Genomic DNA, 17035 nt, shown 5'->3' on the forward strand with positions numbered 1-17035 from the left:
GGATTTTGGGAAGTCAAGTCAGGGCAGATCTTCACGGTGAATGGCAGAGCACTGGGGAGTGTTGCAGAGCAGAGGGATCTAGGAGCGCATATGCATAGTTCCCTGAAAGTGGCGTCACAGGTAGATAGCGTGATCAAGAAAGCTTTTGGTACATTGGTCCTCATTAGTCATTGTATTGAGTATAGGTTGGGATTTTATTTTACAGTTGTGTTTGGAGCATTGTGTTCAGTTTTGACCACTGTGCCAAAGGATGCAACAATGGAAGGATGTTGTTAACTTTAAAAGGGTGTAGAGTAGATTTACGAGGATGTTGCCAGTGCCTGAGGGCCTGAGTTATATGGAGAGGTGTGGGCTGGACAGTACTTTATTCCTTGGAGTGCAGGAGGCAAAGGGGTGTATAGGATCATGAGAGTAGGGGCATCAAGAACCAAAGGGCCTAGGTTTAAGGTAAACATAGAAACATAGAAACATAGAAATTAGGTGCAGGAGTAGGCCATTCGGCCCTTCGAGCCTGCACCGCCATTCAATATGATCATAGCTGATCAAGTACCTGCCATACCCCCTGATCCCCTTAGCCACAAGGGCCACATCTAACTCCCTCTTAAATATAGCCAATGAACTGGCCTCAACTACCCTCTGTGGCAGAGAGTTCCAGAGATTCACCACTCTCTGTGTGAAAAAAGTTCTTCTCATCTCGGTTTTAAAGGATTTCCCCCTTATCCTTAAGCTGTGACCCCTTGTCCTGGACTTCCCTAACATCGGGAAACAATCTTCCTACATCTAGCCTGTCCAACCCCTTAAGAATTTTGTAAGTTTCTATAAGATCCCCTCTCAATCTCCTAAATTCTAGGGAGTATAAACCAAGTCTATCCAGTCTTTCTTCATAAGACAGTTCTGACATCCCAGGAATCAGTCTGGTGAACCTTCTCTGCACTCCCTCTATGGCAATAATGTCCTTCCTCAGATTTGGAGACCAAAACTGTACGCAATACTCCAGGTGTGGTCTCACCAACACCCTGTACAACTGCAGTAGAACCTCCCTGCTCCTATACTTAAATCCCTTTGCAATGAAAGCTAACATACCATTCGCTTTCTTTACTGCCTGCTGCACCTGCATGCCTACCTTCAATGACTGGTGTACCATGACACCCAGGTCTCGTTGCATCTCCCCCTTTCCCAATCGGCCACCATTTAGATAATAGTCTGCTTTCACGTTTTTGCCACCAAAATGGATAACCTCACATTTATCCACATTATACTGCATCTGCCAAACATTTGCCCACTCACCCAGCCTATCCAAGTCTCCTTGCAGTCTCCTAGCATCCTCCTCACAGCTAACACTGCCCCCCAGCTTGGAGATATTGCCTTCAATTCCCTCATCCAGATCATTAATATATATTGTAAATAGCTGGGGTCCCAGCACTGAGCCTTGCGGTACCCCACTAGTCACTGCCTGCCATTGTGAAAAGGACCCGTTTACTCCTACTCTTTGCTTCCTGTTTGCCAGCCAGTTCTCTATCCACATCAATACGGAACCCCCAATGCCGTGTGCTTTAAGTTTGTATACTAATCTCTTATGTGGGACCTTGTTGAAAGCCTTCTGGAAGTCCAGATACACCACATCCACTGGTTCTCCCCTATCCACGCTACTAGTTACATCCTTGAAAAATTCTATAAGATTCGTCAGACATGATTTACCTTTCGTAAATGCATGCTGACTTTGTCCAATGATTTCACCACTTTCCAAATGTGCTGCTATCCCATCTTTAATAACTGACTCTAGCAGTTTCCCCACTACCGATGTTAGACTAACTGGTCTGTAATTCCCCATTTTCTCTCTCCCTCCCTTCTTAAAAAGTGGGGTTACGTTTGCTACCCGCCAATCTTCAGGAACTACTCCAGAACCTAAAGAGTTTTGAAAGATTATTACTAATGCATCCACTATTTCTGGAGCTACTTCCTTAAGTACTCTGGGATGCAGCCTATCTGGCCCTGGGGATTTATCGGCCTTTAATCCATTCAATATACCCAACACCACTTCCCGGCTAACCTGGATTTTACTCCATTCCTCCAACTCCTTTGACCCGCGGTCCCCTGCTATTTCCGGCAAATTATTTATATCTTCCTTAGTGAAGACGGAACCAAAGTAGCTATTCAATTGGTCCGCCAGGTAAGAGGGGAGAAGACATATGGACAGGTAAATGGATAGGAAAGGTTTAGAGGGATATGGGGCATTTGCAGGAAGATGGGGCATTTGGCCGGCATGGGCAAGTTGTGTCCAAGGGTCTGTTACCGTGCCGTATAGCGCTTTGACTCTCAGAGATGAATTAAGAAAACAATAGCAGACTATGGGAATATATTTGCAAGGATAATGAAAGTTCTACAAATAATTAAAAATTAAAAAATGAGTGACGACAAATGTAAGAGCCTTGCAGCGGGAAAATTTATAATAGGGAAAAGGAAATGGCAGAAAGATTAAGGACGATGTTCTTGGCCAAGGAAGACGGTGCAAGCAATTTCCCAAGAATGCTAGGGAGCTATTGAGAAGGAGCTACTTTATCACTCATAGTCCGTATCTGGAATGAGCTGCCAACTGAAGCAGACACAATTATGACCATTTGGACAGACACATGGATAGGAAAGGTTTTATCATTAATGTTTTATTATTAATAATGTTCAGTGTTTTCGGAGTCATTCGTAACTGTCACTGTATGTCATGTTGTTACTTGTGGGCGGAGCACCAGGGCAAATGCCTTGTATGTGAATACTTGGCCAATAAACTTACTTACTTACTTACTTAGAGGGATATGGGCCAAATGTAGGCATATGCAACCAACCCCCAATATAGCATGGTAGGTATGGACAAGATGATTTTAAAAAAAGGGCCTGTTTCAATGCTGCACAGCTCCATGAGTATCAATGTATGTAATCTGTAAAGTAGAACGGGAGAACCAGAGGATGTATGCATGTGGATTTTTGAGTTACATAGTGTGGAATTAAAGCACATGGGATTCTGGATAAAATATTGGCATGGATTGAAGATTGCAGATTGGCAGACAGGAAGCAGAGTCGGAATAAATGAGACTTTCTTGAAAAAGCAGAGGTAACTAGTGGGTCAAGCAGGGATCAGTGCTTGGAGCACACCCAATAACAAAGTGTGTTGGTATTTGTACGAGGGTGCTGCATGTAACATTGCCAAGTTTGCATCTGACATGAAACGGTGCACAAAAATGTAATTGGGTGATGTTCGGGGGGGCAGAATGTGAGAACAGGGATTGTGGAAGGCACAAGGAACTGTAGTTGCCAGAACCTTAAGCAAAACACAAAATGCTAGAGGAACTCAGTGTGCCAGGCGGCATCTGTGGAGGGAATGGACAGGTAGCGTTTCATGTTGGAACCTTTCTTCAGACAGAAGGGTTTGGGGAAGGTTGTAGGGCTGGAAGAGGTAACAGGGATAGGGAGGAATGGGACACAATGTGCTGGAGTAACTCAGCAGGCCAGGCAGCATTCCTGCAGAACATGGATAGGTGACGTTTCGGGTTGGGACCTAAAGTCAGAAGAAGGGTCTGGTCTGAAGAAGGGGCTCAACCCGAAACGTCACCTCTTTATTTTCTCCAAAGGTGCTGCCAGACCCGCTGATTTACTCCAGCATTTTGTGTCTTTCTTTGGCGTAAGCCAGCATCCGCAGTTCCTTGTTTCTACCTAGAAAGGAGTGGGTATGGAAGTTGACATTTCAAAATGAGAGTGTTTTAAAATCAAAGCTTTGTCTATTTGGTTGGATTATCTCAATGATGTTATCTTGAGTCCACTTCTATCAGCACCGTATGTACTGATGTGTATCAATGCAAAGCTCGGATAAGCCAAGGCCAGGTCAGAACTCAATCCAAATCTGCTTTTGCAGGAGGAATGGAGGGGGGTGGGGACTGAGCGATTTGAAGTTAATAAGTGGCCTTGTGGGGGGGGGACAGGCACAGCACTTTGCCCCTGAACAGCTTTAGTTTACTCAGTTTTGAAATGTGTTGCTACAAAACAAGCGAGTGGGAGCCCAGCCCAGCTCCAGCTCCTCGTACTGACTACTGGCAGGCTGATCATTGACCAGTGGAGCTACCCAGGCCTCTGGATATCGTTGCTCCCTACACCGCGGAAGCCTGCAGACATTGGTAGGGGCTGTTGGTTCTGCTGTGAAGTAGCCGCTGCCTCTCTCTCAGTCCACATGACGGAATTCATTGGCAGGCAGGGGCACTGTCTGTAAACTCCTCCAAGACTTGATTGCTCAACCGTCTGCAATCTGTCGGATTGGCATTCTCCGATTTGCAGCAGACTCGTCAGAAATTTAAAGATTTTGCTGGGAGCTTGTTGGAAAAGTTTGGCAAAAGTTTGATCTGGCCGCAGTTAAACCTTGAAGTGATTTCAGGCACAGTGACCAGGGAAAGCTCGGCTGCTGTTATAAAGGAGTGTTTACTTCTTACTGCAGTGGGTAAGGTCATCTCTCTATTTTGTTTTGGCTTGGAACAGTCAGTTAAACATTAGTGCAAAGCTTGCTTGTTTGTGGTCCTAAGCTTAGTAATAATTAGACATCATTAACAATATGTTTGCAATGGGGAAGAGGACCCCAATCAGCATTGCAACTTCAAATAAAATTATTTATTATTTGAACCAAGGTTCATTTGTGAATTTTGCTATACAAATCGTCTGTTAATCTTATAAATGATACAGTATTTAATCAACATTGTTGTTAGTAAGGCTGTTATATTAAGGGCAACATGATGATGCAGCTGGTAGAGCTACTGCCTCATACACCAGAGACCTGGGTTCGATCCTGACCTTGGGGGCTGGCTGTGTGGAGTTTGCAGGTTCTCCCCGTGACCTCTTGGGTTTTCTGCGGGTGCTCCGATTTCCTCCCACATCCCAAAGGTGTGCAGATTTGTAGGTTAATTGGCCTCTGTAAAATTGCCCTTAGTGTGCAGGGAGTGGATGAAAAAGTGGGATAACATAGAACTAGTGTGAACGGGTAATCGATGGTCGGCGTGGACCTGGTGGGCCAAAGAACCCGTTTCCATGTCGTAGATCTAAAACTAAGAGAGAACCAAAACTAAACTTCACTCTGACTGCAGAAAGTGCATTCACATCGAGACATTGGAAGCATCATTTGGAGCTGGATGCTTGGTAAATACCTCTGTTCTAAGTAAATCCCAGTGCCCTGGGATTGCTCAGAGTGGTACAGAGCTCTGGGCGAGGAATAATCCCCAACTGGGACCCTCCGAGTGGGTGGCCTCGTTGTCACTGAATAAAAATCAATGGGGGTCCCCATTATTCCAGCAGTGGCATAGTCTGAGGTCACTGAGTTCCCGCACAGCACTTAAGAGGTTCAACAACTGTGAATAATCGAGAATTTGTTTTTATCTTGATCCCACTTCACATACCCTCTTAGTTATTGTGTTATAGAGTCCTACAGCATGGAAACAGGCCCTTCAGCCCAACTTACTCACGCGACAATGTTGCCCCAACCAAGCAAGTCCCATATGTCCGAGCCTGATCCTTATCCCACTAATCCTCTCCTATCCATGTTCCTGTCCAATGTCTTTTAAATGTTGTCATTGTACCTGCCTCAACTCCTTCCTCTGGCAGCTCGCTCCGTATATCCACCACCCTCTGTGTGAAAATGTTGCTCCTCAGGTTTCCATTAAATCTTCCCTCTCTCACCTTAAACCTGTGCCCCCTAGTTTGTTAAACTATAACATGCACGCACTCATATTCACACGCTTGCATGCACACTCAGACACATGCTCACATGTACGCTCACTCAGACACATACACATTAATTCACATGCATACACTTAAACTCACACAATCACGTACACTCACTCACACTCACAAACCCTCTCACTGTTGCTGTTCTGGCTGAGACCGTCAATGGAAGAGCAACAAGCAACCCACAGTGCTGGCATGCAATGGCTACAGATATGTTAAAGTCGTTGGATCTCCACTTTCAGTGCCCATAGATAATGGAACATATAGAAGCACAGTGCAGAGACAGGCCCTTAGACCCACAAGGTTTAGTCTGCACCAAACATGAGATAAACTATTCCCCTCTGCCTGCACGTGCACCATCTCTCTCCTTTCCCTACATATCCACGTGCCTATTTACAACCCTCTTATATGACACTATTGTATCGGCCTCCATCCCCACCACTGGCTGCACGTTCCACAAACCCACCACTCTATGTGTAAATAAAACAGCCTCTTTCTCAGATCCCCTTGTACTTCAACATGCTTCCGACAACAGTGGCTGCATTTCAGAATGCACGTCACTGCTTGCAACGCACTGCAACACATCCTAGTCTTCTCCGTTATGCCGATGACACTTCTTGTTATATATTACATTTTGACCAAACCCGTAAGTACCAGGTTACCACTGCCCAATGCAACCAAGTCTTTTCTGCTTATTCTTAGTCTTAGGTTGACATTACTGAGGTAGTATTGGGCTTGTCTTCTCTTTGGATTGTCAGGAAGTCCCATAAGGGCCTGTCCTACTTTGGGCGTCATTTGCGCGTCATTTAAGCGACATCCTAAAAATTGGTTGGCGCATCGTGATGCACGCATGACGCACGTGGTAAGGCGTGGTGGTGTAGGCAGTGGCGCACGAGAGTGTGCGGCGCCACAGGATTTTGGGATGCTCAAAATCATCGCGCGCCACCTGCATGGCACGCAAATGACGGCCAAGTGGGACAGGCCCTTATGTCAGGGGACCTCCACGACAGGCCCAAACACCAGCCGGCAACTCTGGCGGTCGGTGAGGTCTGGCGGTAGTTTTTCTATCGATCTGTGTCGATTGTTAAGCAGAGTGTGGTGCGTGCACAGAATCTCCCAGCCAGATACTTGAACACACCTGGCATCATCGGGGCAGGCAGCATCTCTGGAGAGCAGGAATGGGTGATGTTTTGGGTCGAGCCCCTTCTTCAGACTCATCTGCCTGGAGAATGGTCTCGACTCGAAACGTCACCCTTTCCTTCTCTCCAGTGATGCTGCCTGTCTCGCTGAGTTACACCAGCTTTTTGTGTCTATGATTTAAACCATAACCATTAAACTGCAGTTCTTTCCTACACATTAAAGAAATCATGGCAGCCAGCCAGTCGCCCGGCACTGCCCACCAGTAACCTTGGTCTGTTCTAACTGATTCAACAGAGATAGTGCGTTCCAGGACAGCCTGATCTGTACAGCTCATACTTCAATGTTAACAACATGCTGCCCGGGCTCAGCCACCACTCCGCTGCCTTGTGGCAGATAACAGCAGAAAGCTGCATGTGATGGCCTCCGCTGTGCCAAAGAACAAACAGTATCCCGTTTTAGGGAGGAAATCTCTGAACGTGACAGGGTGCATAGTCTGTGCAGTTAGCGTCTGCTGGGTTTGAACACCTTCACCCAAACCACATCAGTCAACCGCTCGGGGATGCCTTGCTCCAAATATCTCGAACATCCGGACCGTGATCTCAGTCAGTGTGGGGTTGGGGAATGACCAAATTCCACACGTCACACGGTCGAATCGTCCGCAATAATCGTCCGGAATAGAAATGAACTGCGGATGCTGGTTCGTACCAAAGACAGACACAAATTGCTGGAGTTACTCAGAGGGTCAGGAAGCATCTCTGGAGGAAATGGATAGGTGATTTTTCAGGTCATCAATAAATTGAAGAAGGGTCCCGAACCGAAACGTCACTTTCCAGAGATGCTGCCTGGCCCGCTGAGTTACGCCAACATTTTGTGTCTAACACTGGTTATAGACGAGACAGGAGGAAAACTCAATGTGGCTCGTGTGCCAACCACCTGGTACTGTGCAGGGCTGCGTCCATTCAATACACTCAGAGGACCAAGTGCCACTCACTGTCAGTCATGGTGCAGGACCATGCACTGGAGGATGAAGATCCTGGAATGCTCAGTGATGGTGGGAAACTCTCTGTGATCCCAACAGCAGAACTGAAGCATCGCAAACATCTCCAGTGAGAGGCAGGGATAGGGGAGCTACCCTGGCCTTCTCACCAAGTTGGCACGGTTCCAAAGCTGGCATCTGCCCAACAATGTGCAACGATAACTGGACAGGGCATGTCCACATAGAAAATGGAACAGCACAGCACAGGAACAGGTCCTTCAGCTCACAATGTCTGTGCCCAACGCTTATCTGCCAGCCATTCCAGCTGCCTTTCAACCTCTGGATCTTTGGTGTGGCCAGCTATTGGCCACCTTGCCACTGGTTGTATCATTGTCAGAGGCTAGTTAATCTGTGGAGCATTGCCACAGTGGGCTGTGGAGGTCAAGTCAGTGGATATTTTTAAGGCAGAGATAGACAAATTCTTGATTAGAACACGTGTCAAGGGTTCAAAGGTTTCAAAGGTCTTTTATTGTCACATGTACCAATTAAGGTAGGGTGATATTCGTATTACCATATAGCCATACTAAAAAAAAGCAACAAGACACACAACTACATAACTGTTAGCATAAACATCCACCACAACGGATTCCCCACATTCCACACTGTGACACAACAGGCAATAAAGTCTAATCTTCCCTCATTTTTCTCCCACTGTCGGGGCAGTTGAACCATCCGTCGGGGCGGTCGAAGCTCCTGCGGCTTGGAGCTCCCGTAGTCGATCTCTAACCAGGGACCGCGAGCTCATGGATGTTCCGCAGGCTCCTTCCGGAAGTGGCGGCGCTGTTAACAGCTGCGGCTCGCCTGCAGTCCGTCTGTCTTTACTTTTTTCTGTTGTTTTTTTGTCTTGTTTTGGTTAAGTTTTGGTTTGTTGGGTTGTGTTAGAGGGGGTGGAACATGTTCTCTGTCTCTTCCTTCGGGGGAATGCGACTTTTTCATGTCGTATCCCCCTTCTCTGCCTCCGTCTGCGCTGAGGCCTAATGGCGGAGCTGGCGGCCTCCAGCCTGCGATTGACCCCGAGGCTCCGGAGGCAGAGCCAGCCAGGACTTACCAACGAGAGGCTGGCCATCTTCGGGGCTGAGCAGCGGTGGCCCGACTTGCTGGTGCGGCGTTCTGGCTTTCGGCGGTGGCCTGGGGCTGATGCAGCGGGGCTCGGAGCTGAGACTGCGGGGCCCGGAGCTGGGGCAGCGGCCTGGAGCTGGGGCATCGGCCTGGAGCTGGGGCAGCGGCCCGGTGCGGAGACGGCGGGACCTGGAGCAGCGACTGCGGGACCAGAAGCTGGGGCGGCGGCCTGGAGCTGGGGCAGCGGCCCGGTGCGGAGACTGCAGGACCCGGAGCTGGGGCGGCGACCTGGAGCTGGGGCATCAGCCTGGAGCTGGGGCAGCGGCCCGGTGCGGAGACTGCGGGACCTGGAGCAGGGGCATCGACCTGGAGCTGGGGCGGCGGCCCGGAGCTGATGCTGTGGCGGGCCGTCTCGGAGCGGGGATGGCGTTCCGGCTATCGGCAGCGGCGACATCACCACGGAGGTCCGCTGGACTGGAGAGCGGCATCTCCGGCCTGGATCGACCGCCTCAGCGCAGAGGGAGAACAAGGAGGGAAGAGATGGAAACTAAGACTTTGCCTCCATCACAGTGAGGATGTGCTTGGTGAACTCACTGTGGTGGATGTTTAATTGGTGTTTATTGTATGTTTTGTTATTATTGATTCTGTGTATGACTGCAGGCAACATAGTTTCGTTCAGACCGTAAGGTCTGAATGACAATAAAGGATCTATATCTATATATCAGATGGAGCTCCTGAAGCCGGTCTCCAGCAGAGGCCTCCAGGTCCTTGATGTTAGGCCGTGGTGTGGACAGAGATACGATACGGAAAAAAATTTGCATCTCCGTCGAGGTAAGAGATCAAAACAAGGTTCCCCCCCCCCCCAACATAAAACAAGCTAAAGAACACTAAAATCATACATTTAACACATGCTAAAAAAAACAGAGAAGGAAGGGACTGACAGACTGTTGGCGAGGCAGCCATTGCTAGTGCCACTCGGTGTTCTGGTTATTCGGAAGCCAGTCATAAATTCATAGGTTACAGGAGCACAATTAGACCATTCAGCCCATCAAGTCTACTCCGCTGTTCAATCATGGCTGATCTATCTTCCCCCCTCAACCCCATTCTCCTGCCTTCTCCCAATAACCCCTGACACCCATTGTCTCATTTCCGAGACAGCATCTTTTTTTTTTTTAAACCCTTTGACTTTAAATTCTCATCTGCCAGGATGGGATGTGAACTCGTGTCTCCGAACAATGGTCTGGGTGCATCATCCTGTGATTGTGGGTGGCATGCTTTGTATACAGAGAATGGTGGGTGTCTGGAACGTGCTGCCAGGGGTGATGGTGGAGACATATGCGACAGTATGATATAAGAGGCTTTTAGATGGGCACATGAATATGCAGGGAATGGAAAGATAGAGATCATGCAGGCAGAGGAGATTACTTTAATTTGGAGTCATGTTCAGCATGGACATTGTGGGCTGAAGGGTCTGTTCCTGTGCTGTATTGTTCTGTGTATATCTGAACAACCTCACTAACATAGGCCCCTCATTCAAAAGTAATTTGGAACTCTTCCAGAAACAGTAACAGATGCTGATTAGTTGTTGATTGGTTTTGTTAAGCAGAACTCTGAGGATTGTTGGGATATTGAATCAGATTCTTCTTAGATTAAGGAACAGTCTAAAGGGGCCGAATAGCCTCCTCCTGTTACAGCTCGAGGAGCCCGGGAGCCGACTACAAAAGACAAGCTGCAGAGGGTCGAGCAGCATCTGTGGAGGCAGAAGGAAGGTCTTCATTTCAGGTCGAGACCCCGCAGCAGAACAGGAGCAGGCTATTCAGTTAACAATAAGTTGCAGTTGAAGCAGGCAACTGCAAATGCTGGTTTACCGGAAAAGATATAAGTGCTGGAGTAACCCAATGGGTCAGGCAACTTTTCTGGAGAGCATGGATAGGTAGCGATTTGGGTCGGGACCCATCTTCAGTCTGATTATGGTGAGGTATCAATGAGAACTCAAAGTTCATAATGTTGCATCTCACTTGGACTATGACAACTCCCTCCCCTTCCTTAATCTCTCTATCTCCATCTCAGGGAACAGACTATCAACTGGCATCAACTACAAACATCCCAACTACCCAGATATCTAGACTATACCTCCTCCCACCCTGCCTCTTGCAAAGACGCTATCCCCCACTCTAAATTTCTGTCTCTGCTCAAATGAGGCTTTCCAGTTAAAGTGTTATCCCCACTGCTGTCAATGATGGATCCCTCACCATGTTGCTTCTGTGTCCAATAGTTCTGTCCTCACCTTCACCCCCCCCACCAGACAGAACAAGGGTAAAGTTTCCCTGGTCCTCACCTTCACCCTACCAGCCTTCGCATACAACACATCATTCTCCGACATTTCCGTCACCTCCAATGTGATCCCACCACCAGTCACATCTTCCCATCCTCATCCCTTCCTACCTTCCACAGAGACCGCTCCTTCCGCAGCTCCTTGGTACACTCATGCCTTCTCACCCCCTCCCCGGGTATCTACCCCTGCAACCGCAAGTCATGTCTCATCTGTCCCTATATCTCCTCCCTTACCTCTGTCCTGGGACACCAGCAGTCCTTCCAGTTGAGACGGAGGTTCACCTGCACATCCCCTAATCTCATCTATTGCATCCAGTGTTCCCCATATGGCCTCCTGTACATCGGCGAGACCAAGCGACTGTTTCGCCGAACACTTACTATCAATACGTCAAGGCTTGTTGGATCTCCCGGATGCTATTTTAATTCCTCTTCCCATTCCCGTAATGGCCTTTCTGTCTTGGGCCTCCATTGCCAGAGTGAGGCCACACGCAGTCAGGAGGGACAGCACCTTATATTCCGTTTTGGTAACTTATATCCCAATGGTATGAGCATTGTATTCTCCAATTTTAGGTAAGTACCAAACCCCTCCCCTTTTTCTCCCCCTCTCTCATGTGCCCCAACTGGATTCCCACCTATTTCCCCCCCTCCTCCATTAACACCGACATTCCTTCCTCTAGCTTCACAATTTGTAATTCTTCAATCCTTTTGTCTCCCACCTTCTGCCTTTTTACCTCTGCACTTTGCCCAACCATCTGCCAATCAACACTCCTCCCCCTCTCCCCCACCCACTCACCTGTATCCACCTATTACTTCCCAGGCTTTGTGCTGCCCCTCCTCTCTTCCAGCTTTCTCAATCACTTTTTCCATTGAAAAGTCATGAAGAGACTGAGGGACAATTATTTTACACAGAGGATGGAATGAATTGCCAAAGGAAGTAGTTGAGGCATGTACAGTAACAACATTTAAAATAAATTTGGACAGATAAATGGATAGAATATGTTTAAAGGGGTATGGGTCAAATGCAGGTAAATGGGACAAGTTTAGATGGGGCATCTTCCAGCATGGACATGTTGGGCCAAAGGGCCTGTTTCTGTGCTGTATGACTCTAAGAATTGGTTTGAGGGGTTGAAAATCCTCCTTCACGATTACGCAGCCTTGTGGCTTCTATTGCAGGCTGAAGGTCCCGTCCCTGTGCTGTACTTGTAGCATTGTACCAACAAGGGGAACTACATTTCCGTTTCAAACTTTGATTAATTACAAGAGTCTGTTTGACCCTCTAGTCTTGTGCCAACACAGGTGCTGCTAGTCATCAGTGCTAGATGCCAAATTTGACGATGAACACTAGTGAGACAGATGTGCAGTACAGTCGGTGGAATGACAACGCCCAGGAACAGGTCACCATAAGCGTTTCTCCAATTCAAGCCTCGGGCTGTAGAAGGTAAGGCTCATCCCAGGTTCAGTGGCTTCCCTCCCGTGCTGTGTGTTTGCAGGTCGGTCTAATGCCACAAGACCCATCAATGTGTCTCCATTAACATCACCCCATGTTATCATAGAGGGCTCTTGATAAACAAAACCATAATTAGGAGAGAGAGATAGAGAGAGTGAGAGAGGTAACTGCAGATGCTGGAATCCTGAGCAAAACACAAAGTGATGGAGCAACTCAATGGGTCAGGCAGCATCTGCGGAGGGAATTGTCAGGCAGCGTTTCTTCAGCTGTTGCTGAATAACAAAATCAAGTTGTGTTTGTGTTAAATAAAATGAAAAAGGTTGGAAATTCTCAGAGGTCATGCATCATCTCTGGATAAAGAAACATCGATGGTGTTTTAAGTGGATAAACTTTCAATGGAACTGGTTTACTTCAGATTTCCAGCATCTGCAGTATTTGATCTTTGTGTCTATTTAGACGATGGAAGTTTTGGCAACAGCTCTCACTTACCCTTGATGATTGTGTACATCGTCTAGTGAAACTGCTGAAGAAGCCATTCCAGGGCAGTTAAATGAAAAGATGAACAAAACTAATCAGATGGGTTTTGAACAGATATGTGTTTATATTGTGGAGGAAGGAACTGCAGGTGCTGGTTTAAACCGAAGATAGACACAAAAAGCTGGAGTAACTCAGTGGGTCAGACAGCATCTCTGGAAAAAAGGAATAGGTGACATCTTTGGTCGAGACCCTTCTTCAGACTGAGAGTCAGGGGAAAGGGAAACGAGAGATATAGAGGAGATGGTGATGGAGAGAGATATGGAACAAATGAATTAAAGATATGCATATGTATTGATGATAAAGGAGACAGGCCATTGTTCGCTGTGTGTGAGGTGAAAACGAGTATAGACAACGAGACTCAACAAGACGTCTTTAACAGGTGGGGGAAGGATGGAGGGAGAGGGAATGTAAGGGTTACTCGGTTGAAGAAACCCAGCTACACACCACTGGGTTGTAAGCTGCCAAGCAAAATATGAGAAGCTATACCTCCGATTTGCGCTTGGCCTCTCTACCATCGTGGCCACAGCAGGGTCCAAGTGTACCAGGGTCTGTGGACTGAATACAGTAAATCACGAGATATCGTGGGCCTAACTCAACAAAACACCAGTGAAGGGATGTACCAACTTGATAACCCCAATGATATACTGGCATCTACACAATTCGTTTTTATGTGTTTGTGAACATTATTATTGACCTATAGCATAAATGTGTACAGGGAGTTTAGATACTACTTTGGTATTGGGCTTGGATTTCTTGGTTGAGCGCCTATCCTAGTGTTATAGCACAAGTACTTTGTGTTTTAATAGTAATTTAAATCATCTGAAGGCCTGTTTGGCACTCTAAGATTATGCCCCTGATTTCCTTTGAGTGTCTATATCAAACCTGGTGATGTTTCATCTGACGTCAGCTGAGAACACTTCTTGTCTGCTTCCCTTCTCAGGATATACAATAAATTGTGCACTGGCAAAGTTGGCATTGTAATGAAAGCCTTCGGTGGAGTGGCAACGTTCTTGATCATCTTCATCACTGGATACGTCACGGGTTACTATGTGCACAAGTGTAAATAGGCAGAGTGGAAGCATGAAACTACTGCACGCCCACAGTTGTATCAAGAATGCATCACATAATCCTACCTTCCTCGGCTCTGAGCTCTGCAGCTGCTGCTTGAATCCAGTTTTCATTCTTTTTCTACCAGTTAAAGAGCACAATTACAGAAGGAAAAAAAAATCCTTTTTATCACTGGGTCCAAAATGCATGTGTCTGATAAGTTATTAGAGTTGTCCTTTATATGACCAATCTTGAGGCAGCTTTCTTTAAGGAATATTGCTGCTTTAGACTTGGACTTTAGAGATACAGTGCGGAAACAGGCCCTTCGGCCCACCGAGTCCGTGCCGACCAGCGATTCCCCGCACAATAACACTATCCTACGCACTAGGGACAATTTTCAATTTTACTGAAGCCAATTAACCTACAAACTTGTACATCTTTGGAGTGTGGGAGGAAACCGGAGCACCCTGCATGGGTTTTCTCCAGATGCTCTGGTTTCTTGGTTCTTGGTCCTCCAAAATATTCCAAATGGAATTTAAACTGGAGGTGGTGAAGGGAGGGATTAAACCAGAAAGGGTTATTGGGAAGAAAGAGCTACTATAAATTTAGTTGCATCTGGTTGGGTAACCATAGTTGGGTGGAGATTATTCCATGCTTTAATTGTGCGTGGGAAGAATGAACCACACTCCAAAGACGTATAGGTTTGTAGGTTAATTGGCTCCAGTAGAAATTGTCCCAAGTGTGTAGGATAATGCTAGTCAGTGTATAGGGTGAACATTGGTTGATGTGGACTCGGTGGCCTGTTTCAGCACTGTACTGTATCACTAAACTAAACACTCAGAGAAAACCCATACGATCACATGGACAACGTACAAACTCCATCCAGACAGCACCCGTAGGCAGGTTCGAACCCGGGTCTCCGGCGCTGTGAGGCAACAGCACTACCGTTGTGCTACCTTGCTGCTCTGGGATGTTGTTGAACGAAATGCTAATTACAATGAAACAGCATGAGACACAGGGAGACCACAACACAGTCATCAACAGCAGAATAAATAGTAGCAATGATGATTTAATGATTTAATGATTGTATGCTTTTTAAATTTAAAAGTTAAAAAGGCCTTCTCCTACCAAACCACACTCTCACTGGTAAAATACTACAAAGGTGGGATGTCTGAAATAGAAGGTAATATGTTGGGGAATCTCAGCAGGTGAGGCAGCCTCATTGAAGAGAGAAACAGTTAACGTTACAACTCAATCACTTTTTCCAATGAAAAGACTTTGAGCTGAAACATAAGCGGTTCCTCTCTCCACACTGAGACTGCCCGGCCGGTCAAGTCATCCAGCACTCACTCTGTACAATGTGCTGGTGTTACCGGGTCACACACACCTTCACTCTATCGCTAAATGGTCTCAGTGGTCTGCATGTTCAGGAAGGGAACATAGTGAAGATGCTTGTCCACTACATCATCCAACGTGACCCTACCTCCGGCCACGACAGAGATGGGGAGAGGAGGGTTTGCCAGATCAGTATTCCACCAGCTGTAGCCAAGTGACAGAAGTATTCGTTCTTCGAGTCAGCACACCGCAGGTACAGGTCACCTGTACGACTCAGCACCAAATCTAGACTGCACAGTCAAGAGAGGCAGTACTGAGAGAGTGGAACACAGTAGAAGGGGCCATACTAAGGGAGTGGAGCACTGTTGTGGAGGCAGTTTGTCCCTACTGCTGTGGGAGGGACAGTATTGAGGGAGCTTCGGACAGTGGGAAGGGCAGTGCTGTGGATGTGCTGCACTGTTCTAGGGACAGTATTGAGTAACGCCACAGTGGGAGGCGCAGTACTAAGAGAATGCTGCACAGTAGGAGGGGCTATACTGAGGGACCACCACACCATTTAAAAAAAAATAATCCAAAATGTTACTATTCAATTATACACAAATACAGAGTCGTAACAAAATCAAGACTGCCATTGGCAGTCTACAATCCAAATGATCAGATTAAACTATTGTCACTTTCTCTACAATACACTCGAGCCCCCGCGGCAACCAGCATTCACGGAGGGTCTCCGGAGTCCCCATGGACACCACGTGCACCCTCTCCATGGACGTGGGCCCGGAAGAAGGATGGGCAGTCAACTCGGACAGAACCCTCGACTGCCCGTTGCCTGGACCCGCGAATGGCCACCTTGGTCAGGCCCGGGAGCAAACTGACAGGGAAAAACTGCAGCCAAAACTTGAGGAGCAGCCCCTTCATATAGTAGGTGCACTACAACATGGGTGGTGCAATACTGAGGTTGTCCCCTGCTGTGGGGGGGGGGGGGGGGGGGGGGGGGGGGGAGCGGCATATTGAGAGAGCGCCACACAGCGGGAGGGGGCAGTTCTGATAGAGCGCTACATTGTGTGTGGGACAGTACAGAGGGAGAGATTGAGGCAGCATCTTCAGCTGTGATGTTGAACTGACCCCTGTCTTCTCTCAGTATTTTCAGCTGTAGTTTATCCCCAATCCACACCATCATTCTCGCTTTGTTATGGGAGCTTGCCGAGCAGGAATTGGCTACTGCAGTTCCGTATGTTAATGCAATTTAAAAATATTCCATGTTCCCAAATGATGGGCTGGATATTTCCTCTTCAGGTTATGTGTCGTAAGGACAATTTGTAAGGACCAAGGGTGACTCTACACTGCACTGG

General features: G+C 47.4%; 1 protein-coding gene across 1 annotated transcript; it reads left to right on the forward strand.

Annotated features, from left to right (window-relative positions):
- The first annotated feature begins 3999 nt into the window (after positions 1–3999).
- Positions 4000–16630, forward strand: smim1 (small integral membrane protein 1). Its single transcript, XM_055659017.1, has 3 exons — positions 4000–4477; positions 12617–12758; positions 14245–16630. The coding sequence occupies exons 2-3, from the start codon at positions 12640–12642 to the stop codon at positions 14369–14371; spliced, it is 246 nt and encodes an 81-aa protein (XP_055514992.1). The 5' UTR covers positions 4000–4477; positions 12617–12639; the 3' UTR covers positions 14372–16630.
- Positions 16631–17035: the final 405 nt, after the last annotated feature.

This window comes from Leucoraja erinacea, chromosome 30 (assembly GCF_028641065.1).
Source record: "Leucoraja erinacea ecotype New England chromosome 30, Leri_hhj_1, whole genome shotgun sequence".
In the NCBI taxonomy this organism is placed as follows: domain Eukaryota; kingdom Metazoa; phylum Chordata; class Chondrichthyes; order Rajiformes; family Rajidae; genus Leucoraja; species Leucoraja erinaceus.

Bases quoted from the DNA above. Each gene is read 5' to 3' on its own strand.
- smim1 (XM_055659017.1), top strand. From the start codon at position 12,640: ATGCCAAATTTGACGATGAACACTAGTGAGACAGATGTGCAGTACAGT. The intron at 12,759-14,244 runs GTAAGGCTCATC...TTCCCTTCTCAG, and splicing joins CAAGCCTCGGGCTGTAGAAG to GATATACAATAAATTGTGCA.